Source organism: Ovis canadensis, chromosome 9 (genome assembly GCF_042477335.2).
Source record: "Ovis canadensis isolate MfBH-ARS-UI-01 breed Bighorn chromosome 9, ARS-UI_OviCan_v2, whole genome shotgun sequence".
In the NCBI taxonomy this organism is placed as follows: Eukaryota; Metazoa; Chordata; class Mammalia; order Artiodactyla; family Bovidae; genus Ovis; species Ovis canadensis.
The window spans coordinates 23,828,366-23,839,282 of record NC_091253.1 but is presented as its reverse complement, the minus strand read 5'-3'; the positions used below and the strand labels follow the sequence as shown (position 1 = coordinate 23,839,282).

Sequence of the window (10,917 nt, the reverse complement as noted above, 5' to 3'; positions counted from 1 at the left end):
GAAGGCGGAAGGATTATGTAAAAAACTTTTAACATTTATTCCAGGTGGGAAAGGACGGAGAATCTAACTCCCACACAGCCTTCACTCAACCCCGGGACACACATCCACTGCCCACAATGGGGTGGTTGCTGGGTACATTCTACTTATTACTTGATACTCGTATCAACCAAAAAACTATGAGTTCCACAGGATTACTTGGACAGATTTTATATTTTTGAGTTAAATGCAAAAGTGTATGAAACAATCCCATTTTAAAAAATAAGAGTTCCAAAGGCCACTATATGGCTGTACATGTACAGCTGCATATACACGTGTCTGTGTGTGACCTGGATGTAATTATGAGTGTGAAGAAAAACGGAGCCATTTTTTAAGCTATAGTAGATAGGGGGATGAGTGCAGAGAAACAAGGCAACATGGAAAATTGAAACTAAAAAATTTGACCATGTGTACGTACAACATAAATGTGTCTGCTTTTTAAACGGACAAATGTAAAAACTAAACGGTTTAAAGAAAAAAAAAAAAACTGCGAACAGAGAGTGTATCTCAGCTTGGGAGAAGGCCTGCATTTATGACCGCGGAAGAACTTAAGACCAGCAGTGGCGGCTATCGCCCGCAAACCTCGAGGGAGATACCAAGCGTCAAGCAGAAGTAAAGGAGCGCCAGCGGCGCGGGAAGCGCGGGGCTCAGTGGAGAGGCCGAGGGAGAGGCGGCGGCGCGGGGCGGGCAGGCCCGGATGGTAGAGGGAGCCGCCCCCATGACCAACCCGGGAAGAAACGACACGGCGACTCCACGTCCGGCATGCCTCCAGCCCTGCAGGCGCGAGTGCGTACCCCAAAAGGCCGCAAGGGTCCCTCCCCGGGCCCACAGCCGCAGTTCCGCAAGGACCGGAAATGAGATGTGGTGCCCTCGGGAACTCTGGGAGAATCGCAGGGGTCCGGAACCGGAAGTCGGAGTCGGTGCCCCGGAAACCGTAGTCCTGGGGAATCGGAAGTGGGGAGTCAATTCTACCGGGAAGTGTAGTTCTGCCGGGCGCTCAAGCCTGGCTAGCGCCCGGGCGGCATGGCTGGGCTGGAGCTCCTATCGGACCAGGGCTACCGAGTGGACGGGCGGCGCGCTGGGGAGCTGCGCAAGATCCAGGCGCGGATGGGTGTATTCGCGCAGGCCGACGGTTCGGCCTACATCGAACAGGGCAATACCAAGGCGCTGGCGGTGGTCTACGGGCCTCACGAGGCGAGTGGGCGCGCGCGAGCCGGGCTTCCTCCGGGGGTGGCCACTGCGGGCTGTAAGGGGCTACCTGGCTGAGTAGAGGCCTCGGGGGTGAGGCTGGCGCGCGCCGCCTTGTGGGGCCGCGGCCAAAGTCCTAACAGTGTCTTGCACGACGGTCCCTGCCTTTCTCCAGCGCTCGCTACACCGCTTTGTTACTCCTAAAACCGCCAGGGCCGCTCTCACTGGCTCCCTCACCTCTCAGCTCCACTCCGACGTCACCTCTGGGTGACACCTCACCCCATCCCACCCCAGACCACCTTACCTACCCTTTACAAGTCAAGTTCCCTCCTTTACATCCACACACTTACCTGGTTTCCCGCACCCGCCTCCTCAGACATCAGTTTAACTTATTTCTCACTGTTTGTCTCCTCACTGGAACATAAACTCCGTGAAGACAGAGAGTGTTAATAAAACCGCTTGGGTTTATCACCACTCCAGCGCTGGAGACTTAAGGCCAGAGAGGTAGAAGTAAGCATGGCACTCTTGCAGAGCAGAAAGACTGGTGATGGGGAAGAGGGGTGGTAATTCCAAATGAGACTGAGGGATTTCTAGGGAAGCAGGAACCCAGGACCTTTGTAAACAGGGAAAAGATTTAGGATTTTTATCTCACGCGTGATGGGAACTCTTTATAAGGTAAGCAGTATATGTATTGTGCAGAGGAGGTAGAATCAGACTTGATATATGTAAACAGATTCTCATACAAAGGAAGCATGGGGTCGAGAGAGGACGAGTCAAGAGGGGAAACAGGGAGGCCTGTCAGGAGAGAGATCCAGGGACGATGGTGGCTTAGAGCCTGGCCCAATGGCCCTCCCTCGGGCTGTGTTGTTTTGCAGGTAAAGTGGTTGCTTGTTGGGATGTTGGAGGTAGAGGGAGGAAGGGCCTGGCTCATGTGTTCTCCCCCACCCTACCCCAGATCAGAGGCTCCCGGGCACGAGCCCTGCCTGACCGGGCCCTGGTGAACTGTCAGTACAGTTCTGCAACCTTCAGCACAGGGGAGCGCAAGCGGCGGCCACACGGGGACCGCAAGTCCTGTGAGATGGGTCTGCACCTGCGTCAGACCTTCGAGGCAGCCATCCTTACACAGCTGCACCCACGCTCCCAGATTGACATCTATGTGCAGGTGAGCAGGCAGCAGCCCTCAGCCTGTGGAGGGGAGAGAGAAAGGAGGAGTTGGGGTTCAGCAGCTTGAAACTCATGCCACTGGGGGGTTCCTGCAGGTGCTGCAGGCAGACGGCGGGACCTACGCAGCTTGTGTGAATGCAGCCACGCTGGCAGTGTTGGACGCGGGGATACCCATGCGGGACTTTGTGTGTGCCTGCTCAGCTGGCTTTGTGGATGGAACAGCTTTGGCAGACCTCAGCCATGTGGAGGAAGCAGCTGGGGGCCCCCAGCTGGCCCTGGCCTTGCTACCAGCCTCAGGCCAGATTGCACTGCTTGAGATGGATGCCAGACTGCATGAGGACCACCTGGAGCAAGTGCTAGAGGCCGCTGCCCGGGCTTCCCGGGATGTACATACCGTACTGGACCGTGTGGTCCGGCAGCATGTACAAGAGGCCTCTGTCTTGCTGGGGGACTGAGCACAGGGCCACCCAAGCCCAGAATAAAACCTAAGCACCTTCCACTGTACTTTTATCTCTTCCCCACCGCACTTCCTTGCCCTTGGATCCTGGCCTGGTGCTGGCTCTAGCAATGACTAAGGGTCTGCCCCCCAGACATGCACTACACACCCCTTGCAGCCTCAGTGCTGCTCACCCTGCTCATCAGGGTGCTTCAGGTGAACACCCTGAAGAAGGCGGATGTCCCTGGATGAAGTGAGCAGCCTGGGCCAAGAAGGGATTGCTGGGCAGTGAGACACAGCCTGGTATAACGAGCCATGCCCCACGACCATGGAGTCTGTCATTCTCATCCCAACACATCCAGAGTCCTGAGCACAAATCCTGAGGGTGGCTTTGGGTATTCACTATGGTCATGTGGGGGCCGTGTCCCACATCCTCTGGATTGTGGCTTGGACTGAAGGGTCTCTTGCCCTCTAGAAGCCTTTTGGGCCTGTCCTGCTACTTCCCTTGGGCTCCAAAAGTACAACAGACACATAATGTCACCTGGCGTCTTCTCAGTCCTGACCCTAAGACAGACACTGCCTGCTGCCCCACCACTGCACCTTCCTCTTTCAGGCTCCCCCTTCTTCCACCTCAGACTTGACTGAGCCCTCACCACCAGGCCCTGCAGCCTGAACCAAGGGGCTGCTCCTTCTCTAATATCCCAGGCACCTCCTGGCCCAGACAGGGGTGCTTCCCACTTTCTACTCAACACACCCCAGCTCCTTTGAAACCCCTTGGCCAGTAGTTTCATGCACCTTCTTCCCTGTGGTCATCCGACCCCAATGATCTTGGTTCTGGACACATGCCTGATTCCACTCGGCTCGTTTTGGTTATTGACATCCATAGGAATGGACCCGCCAACCCCTTGGCCTCTCTGCGGAAGCCCCCTCACATCCTACCACGGCTGTTAGACCGGTCAGTGCCAGTGGGAGCACCTTCAGAGATCTGGCGTCTGTGTGCTTATCGCCGCTTCCGCTTTTACTCCCAGCTGCCCTATTCATCACTCTTCTCTGATTCCAGTTGGAGCCGAGCTTTCTCGGGCGGCCGGTAGTCTTCATTGCCTCCGGTGCGGCACACTGCGGGTAGCCTACCTGGGGGCCGCTCTCTCTGGACGGGCTACAGGCTGGGGAAGCCAGACCCGGCTTCGCTCCCTCCACAGCGGTTCTGCTCTGGGCATGCGCAGCGGCGCGAGGGCCGTCGGGACCGGAAGTATGGGCGGGCGCGGAGCCCGGGTCTGACAGGAGCGGCGCGCGGTGTAGGCTGCCGTAACTGGCAGTGGGAGCGCCGTCCCGGAGCAGCCCGGCCCTGCCATGGGCCTCCTGTCGGACCCGGTGCGCCGGCGCGCCCTCGCCCGTCTCGTGCTGCGCCTCAACGCGCCGCTCTGGTGAGGGCGGGGCCCCGGGGTCAGAGGCCCCTCCGACCGCTCGCGCCCGTCCCCTCCCGCCCACTGGGATCAGACGGGGCCTCAGGCTTGGGGCTCAGCTCTCCCGTCGGGCGTCCCGGGACTCGGGCCAGGTCCCGCAGATATGCCCTCTCCACTCCCAGTGCAGAGACAGAGGCAGGGCCTCTAACGCTCCGGTGGTCCCTCCGTCTCTCTCCCCGCAGCGTGCTGAGCTATGTGGCGGGCATCGCTTGGTTCCTGGCGCTGGCTTTCCCGCCGCTGACCCAGCGCACTTACATGTCGGAGAACGCCATGGGCTCCACCATGGTGGAGGAGCAGTTTGCGGCCGGAGACCGTGCCCGGAGCCTTGCCCGGGACTTCACTGCCCACCGCAGGAAGTCGGGGTGAGCGGCCGAGCTATGGTTATCAGAGAAGCAATGTCAGTCAAGGCCAGTGAACTCTGCTCAGAAGCTCTCTTTGTGTCTCCAGGGCTCTGCCAGTGGCCTGGCTGGAGCGGACGATGCGGTCAGTGGGGCTGGAGGTCTACACGCAGAGTTTCTCCCGGAAACTGCCCTTTCCAGATGAGACACACGAGCGCTATGTATTGTGGGGGAGGGGTGTGCCTGCAACCGTGAAGCACCTTGAGGGGGCGGGGAGATGTCCTGGGGCCAGAGCAGTCACTGGTGGGCATTTCTAGGACTAGAAGGGGAGGCTCTCAGCCGCCTCGAGTGCGGTCGTGCTGAGGCTCCCCCCCAAATACTGTGTGCAGATGGTGTCGGGCATCAACGTGTACGGCATCCTCCGGGCACCTCGCGCTGCCAGTACGGAGTCCCTGGTGCTCACCGTGCCCTGTGGCCCTGACTCAACCAACAGCCAGGCTGTCGGGTTGATGCTGGCTCTTGCTGCCCACTTCCGGGGTGAGGCTCAGGGGCTCCTACTGGCAAGAGAGGGTTTGGCCACCCTCTCAGACCCTGCTGACCTGCTTCTGGTCTCTAGGGCAGATTTACTGGGCCAAAGACATCATCTTCCTGGTGACAGAACACGACCTCCTGGGCACTGAGGCTTGGCTTGAAGCCTACCACGACGTCAATGTCACTGGTGGGTGCTCTTGCCTGGCCCTGGCCCCTCCCAGGGCCACTGTCATCACTGGTCACTTGTTGGCAGCTCACTCACCTGCTTCCACAGGTATGCAGTCATCGCCCCTGCAGGGCCGGGCTGGGGCCATCCAGGCAGCTGTGGCCCTGGAGCTGAGCAGCGATGTGGTCACTAGCCTTGATGTGGCTGTGGAGGGCCTCAATGGACAGCTGCCCAACCTGGACCTGCTCAACCTCTTCCAGACCTTCTGCCAGAAAGGGGGGCTGTTGTGCACGCTGCAAGGCAAGGTAGGGCCACCTGCCTGGGTAGCATGGGACCTGTGTGTCGGGCCTATCTGACTTTGTCCCCAAATCTTCTAAGCTGCAACCCCAGGACTGGACCTCAATAGATGGGCCACTTCAGAGTGTACAAACGCTGTTGCTCATGGTTCTGCAGCAGGCCTCCGGCCGCCCCCACGGTGCGCATGGCCTCTTCCTGCGCTACCGCGTGGAGGCCTTGACCCTCCGTGGCATCAATAGCTTCCGTCAGTATAAGTATGATCTGGTGGCGGTGGGCAAGTAAGTGGCTTCTGATCTCCTCTTTGCATGCTTGGGGCAGGGTAGTGAGTGGGTGCCTCGGGGTCTGGCCGTCTGTGACCCTGGCCCACACCCGACAGGGCTCTGGAGGGCATGTTCCGCAAGCTCAACCATCTTCTGGAGCGCCTGCACCAGTCCTTCTTCTTCTACCTGCTCCCTGCGCTCTCCCGCTTTGTCTCCATCGGCCTCTACATGCCGGCCGCCGGTTTTTTGCTCCTGGTCCTCGGTCTCAAGATATCCTCTGCCTCCACTATCTGTTTGTGGCTGGCTTCAGGTCCCCCTACTCTAGGCTGGGGAGAGCTCTCCATCCTTGGGGCGGGGGAGTAGGAGTGAGCCCTGAGTCCCCCACTGGGCAGAGCCCATCACACCTCTCATCAGGGTCCTTGACTTATCCACGCTCTGGAACTGTGGATGCAGCTGCATGAGGCTGGAGTGGGTCCTGAGGAGGCTGGGAAGACCCCTGGGTCCAGTCCCCCCCACCCTCCAACACAGGTGATGGTTCCCCCTCCTGCTATTGGGGTGAGCTTTTAGGGTCCCAGGTGGTAATTACTGCTGCTGCTCAGTGTCAGCTGCAGAGTAATGGGGAGGGTCCTTGGGACTCCTTGGTCCTAGGATCCGTCTCCAAGTGCCTGTGTGCCCTGCAGGGTGTGGGGCTGGCCTCGCTTGTGGCACCCTTGCTGGTCTCCCAGGCCATGGGCCTGGCACTCTACGTCCTACCAGTGCTGGGTCAACACGTGGCCACCCAGCACTTCCCCGTGGCTGAGGCCGAGGCCGTAGTGCTGACGCTGCTGGCCATCTATGCAGCTGGCCTGGCGCTGCCACACAACACCCACCGGTGAGGAGCTGGGCTGGGTGGTTGTGGGCAGGTGCACCCTAGATGTGCAGGCGGCTGCCTCTGAGCCCCTTGCCTTGCAGGGTGGTGAGCACACAGGCCCCAGACAAGGGCTGGATGGCGCTGAAACTGGTGGCCCTCATCTACCTGGCACTACAGCTGGCCTGCATCACCCTCACCAACTTCTCTCTGGGCTTCCTACTGGCCGCCAGCATGGTGCCTGCTGCTGCCGTCACCAAGCCCTCTGGGCCCCGGTACGTGCTGCTCAGCCCCCACTGCAGAGCCTGCACCCTTCCCGAGGGGTTCCACCTCACACATTCCTCCTCCCCACCTGGTGCCTCTGCCCCGCCCCCCCAGGCCGCTCTACACTGCCCTGCTGGTGCTGACGAGCCCAGCAGCTACACTTCTGGGCAGCTTGTTCCTGTGGCGGGAGCTGCAGGAAGCACCGCTCTCCCTGGCTGAGGGCTGGCAGCTCTTCCTGGCCGCACTGGCCCAGGGCGTGCTGGAGCATCACACCTACGGCTCCCTGCTCTTCCCGCTGCTGGCTCTGGGCCTCTACCCCTGCTGGCTGCTCTTCTGGAACGTGCTCTTCTGGAAGTGACGGAGGCAGCTAGGAGTTCCCCACGTTCTCTTCTTCCTAGGAAATAAACAGTTCTGTTTCAGATGTCCTTTGGGCTCCTGGCCCGCTGTCTGCTGTGTGTGTGGGGCCACAGACCCTGTCGCGAGAAACTGCCTGCAGGGCCTGGCACCCTGCTCGGCTGCTTCTGGTCCACTTACCGTGTGGCAGGAGTGAGGGCCCCAGTGCCAGCCTTGGGAGGAGAGCCTGGGTAGACACTCAGACCTGACTGCAGCCCCAAGTGGACTCCCAATGTCGGGGGTCTCTGTGCATCATGGTCCAGTGCTGAGCAGGAAGAAGCACGGCAGGCAGTGCTTGGGGGCCTGATGGGAGCTGAGGTGCCCAGAGACCCCCACAGTGCCATCTCTGGTGCTGGAACTATGGGGACACGGGAGGCCTCAGGTATGGGGAATGTCGGCCAGAACTTTGATGTGGGCTTGGGGTGCAGCAGGAGGAGCCCCTCTCCCGTCCTCCTGGGAGTGCCCACGAGAGATGGGACAGAGATGGAGCTGCTGAGCCCATCCAGCTCCACCTAGAGCAACAGCCCAGGACAGGGGCGACCTGAGTGCCGAGGGGCAGGGCACTGACGCGGGGCTGCACAGAGGCCTCAGGCTGGGCCAAGCCTCCTGAGAGGGACTGGGATGTCCAGTGCCTGTTGGGGAGGGGAGGAAAGCAAAGTGGGCCGTCTGGTGATGCCAGGGCCGCATGAGGCTGAGAGTCAAGGTGCCCTGCCAGGGTGGCGAGCCCAGCACAGTCCTGCGAGCCTCCGTGCTGAAAGGAGCTCACCAGCTCCAGACACCCTCCTGCAGCACCACATCCTGAAGTGGGGTGATCTGGGACCATCCCAAGGAGGAAGCTCCAGGCCCCAGACCCCCCACCCAGGCCTGCCTCTGTGTTGGGGCTCCTCTTGTGCGAGACTTCCCTCAACACCTACGGGTCCCTGACTCCACTGTGGGAGAGGGCCAGCACCTGGAGGGCTTTACTCTGGGACTTCTCAGCATTGAAGGGTATGGGCACCCTGGGTCCAGACTGTTGGGGATGGGCTGGAGCAAGGGTGCTGGAGACCACTGTGACTGCAGCCTGCCCTTGGCCTGTATGTCTTCTAGTCACTTTCCCTTTTGAAAAAACTCCAGATCCTGAGGCTGGGCAAAACTTGCAGCCCACCCCCCACCCCCACACCCCCAGAAATGCCTCCAGGCTAGCCTCTCTCGGGACTCTCCCCTGGTCAGTCAGGCACCACTGGTCTGCGGGCTCCCGTCTTACAAGGCAGAAGAGGTCTCGGCTCTGCTGTGGTCTCCCTGTTGACTGCAGACCAGCATCTAATACAAAACCCCTTCCAGGCATTCTACCTGGGCTTCGGCCTTGATCAGCCATTTTAAACTAGACTTCAGCAGTCACTTAAGACACAAATTGTGGAAATATGTTACCTCATGAAACCACTGTTAGCCGTTTGAGCTTAGCTTTGCAGAACTGGATTTTGGCACTGATTTTCATTAATGTCACTTGCGCTGTATATTTTATAAAGAAAGAAAATGTCAGGCTCTCAAGATGAGATGTACAAAGGCTGAGCATGAGTTCCTACAGGGTTTACTCTGAAGGTATCCCTCTCCCTCAGTTACGGAACCCTCATTTTGGCATGAGCACAGGCCACCCTGTGTAAAGATGCTCCTAGACTACGTGCAGCTAGGTGAGGTCATGTGACTACAGAGGCCTCTAGACCTGAGCAGAAGCTTCAAGGGTGAGTCCAGTTCAGTTCAGTCGCTCAATCATGTCTTGACTCTTTGGGGCCCCATGGACTGCAGCACACCAGGCCTCCCTGTCCATCACCAACTCTCTGAGTTTACTCAAACTCATGTACATTGAGTTGGTGATGCCATGCAACCATTTCATCCTCTCTCATGCCCTTCTCCACATGCCTTCAATCTTTCCCAGCTGCAGGGTCTTTTCAAATGAATCAGTTCTTCGCATCAGGTGGCCAAAGGATTGGAGTTTCAGCTTCAGCATCAGTCCTTCCAATGACTATTCAGGACTGATTTCCTTTAGGATGGACTGATTGGATCTCCTTGCAGTCCAAGGGACTCTCAGGAGTCACCACAGTTCAAAAGCATCAGTTCTTCAGTGCTCAGCTTTCTTTATAATCCAACTCCCACATCCATACAAGACTACTGGAAAAACCATAGCTTTGACTAGATGGACCTTTGTTGACAAAGTAATGTCTGCTTTTTAATATGCTGTCCAGGTTGGTCATAACTTTTCTTCCAAGGAGTAAGCGTCTTTTAATTTCATAACTGCAGTCACCATCTGCAGTGATTTTGGAGCCCCCCAAAATAAAGTCTGACACTATTTCCATTATTTCCCCATCTATTTGCCATGAAGTGATGGGACCAGATGCCATGATCTTTTCTGAATGTTGAGTTTTAAGCCAACTTTTTCACTCCCTTCTTTCAGTTTCATCAAGGGGCTCTTTAGTTCTTCTTCACTTTCTGCCATGCAGGTGGTGTCATCTGCATATCCAAGGTTATTGATATTTCTCCTGGCAAGCTTGATTCCAGCTTGTACTTCTCCCAGCCCGGAATTTCGCATGATGTACTCTGCATGTAAGTTAAATAAGCAGGGTGACAATACACAGCCTTGACGTACTCCTTTTCCTATTTGGAACCAGTCTGTTGTTCCATGTCCAGTTCTAACTGTTGCTTCCTGACCTGCATATAGATTTCTCAAGAGGCAGGTCATGTGGTCTGGTATTCCCATCTCTTGAAGGCTTTTCCAGAGTTTGCTGGAAGTTCACAGTTCACATACTGTTGAAGCCTGGCTTGGATAATTTTGAGCATTACTTTGCTAGCGTGTGAGATGAGTACAATTGTGCGGTAGTTTGAGCATTCTTTGGCATTGCCTATCTTTGGGCTTGGAATGAGAACTGACCTTTTCCAGTCCTGTGGCCACTGCTGAGTTTTCCAAATTTGCTGGCATATTGAATGCAGCACTTTCACAGCATCATTTCTTAGGATTTGAAATAGCTCAACTGGAATTCCATCACCTCCACTAGCTTTGTTTGTGATGGTGCTTCCTAAGGCCCATTTGACTTCACATTCCAGGATGTCCGGCTCTAGGTTGGTGATCACAACATCGTGATTATCTGGGTCATGAAGATCTTTTTTGTACAGTTCTGTGTATTCTTGCCACCTCTTCTTAATATCTTCTGCTTCTATTAGGTCCCTACCATTTCTGTCCTTATTGTGCCCATCCCTAGGGTGAATCCATGCAGACATCAAACAGCTGCTTCTTTCCCATTCTCGGGGATGTGGAATGAAGCACGTCAGAGATGAAAGCTTCAGCCCACCCTGTGGGTTGGATGAGACAAGAGGGTGCCTCCCAGGACCTCCAAGACCCTGGGCTGCTAAACTAGGCTTCATTTACAAAAAAGAGAAACAAATCTCTATCATGTTTGGGTCATTATTTGGAGTTTTCTGACACTTCAGTCCAGTTCCTACAAGGGGGACTGTTGCTGAGCCACCCAGGAATTCTCAGGCAGTTGCCAGCTGGAAGCGTCTAGA

General features: G+C 57.0%; 2 protein-coding genes across 3 annotated transcripts; both read left to right on the top strand.

The window, feature by feature from the left end:
* The first annotated feature begins 359 nt into the window (after positions 1 to 359).
* On the top strand, positions 360 to 2,892 carry EXOSC4 (exosome component 4). The gene is made up of 3 exons (XM_069599783.1): positions 360 to 1,230; positions 2,180 to 2,386; positions 2,484 to 2,892. Exons 1-3 carry the CDS (start codon positions 1,060 to 1,062, stop codon positions 2,841 to 2,843), a joined length of 738 nt encoding a protein of 245 aa, XP_069455884.1. The 5' UTR covers positions 360 to 1,059; the 3' UTR covers positions 2,844 to 2,892.
* A 95-nt stretch (positions 2,893 to 2,987) lies between these two features.
* Positions 2,988 to 7,415, top strand: GPAA1 (glycosylphosphatidylinositol anchor attachment 1). Of its 2 annotated transcripts, XM_069599616.1 has the most exons (13): positions 2,988 to 3,779; positions 3,885 to 4,248; positions 4,470 to 4,649; positions 4,735 to 4,846; positions 5,015 to 5,162; positions 5,242 to 5,343; positions 5,431 to 5,627; positions 5,701 to 5,897; positions 5,996 to 6,149; positions 6,312 to 6,407; positions 6,560 to 6,750; positions 6,831 to 7,001; positions 7,105 to 7,415. In XM_069599616.1, the coding sequence occupies exons 2-13, from the start codon at positions 4,175 to 4,177 to the stop codon at positions 7,346 to 7,348; spliced, it is 1,866 nt and encodes a 621-aa protein (XP_069455717.1). In that variant the 5' UTR covers positions 2,988 to 3,779; positions 3,885 to 4,174; the 3' UTR covers positions 7,349 to 7,415. The 2 variants fall into 2 exon arrangements, with proteins under 2 accessions (XP_069455717.1, XP_069455718.1); XM_069599617.1 differs by lacking the exon at positions 2,988 to 3,779 and having other exon boundaries at positions 3,975 to 4,248; positions 5,776 to 5,897.
* Positions 7,416 to 10,917: the final 3,502 nt, after the last annotated feature.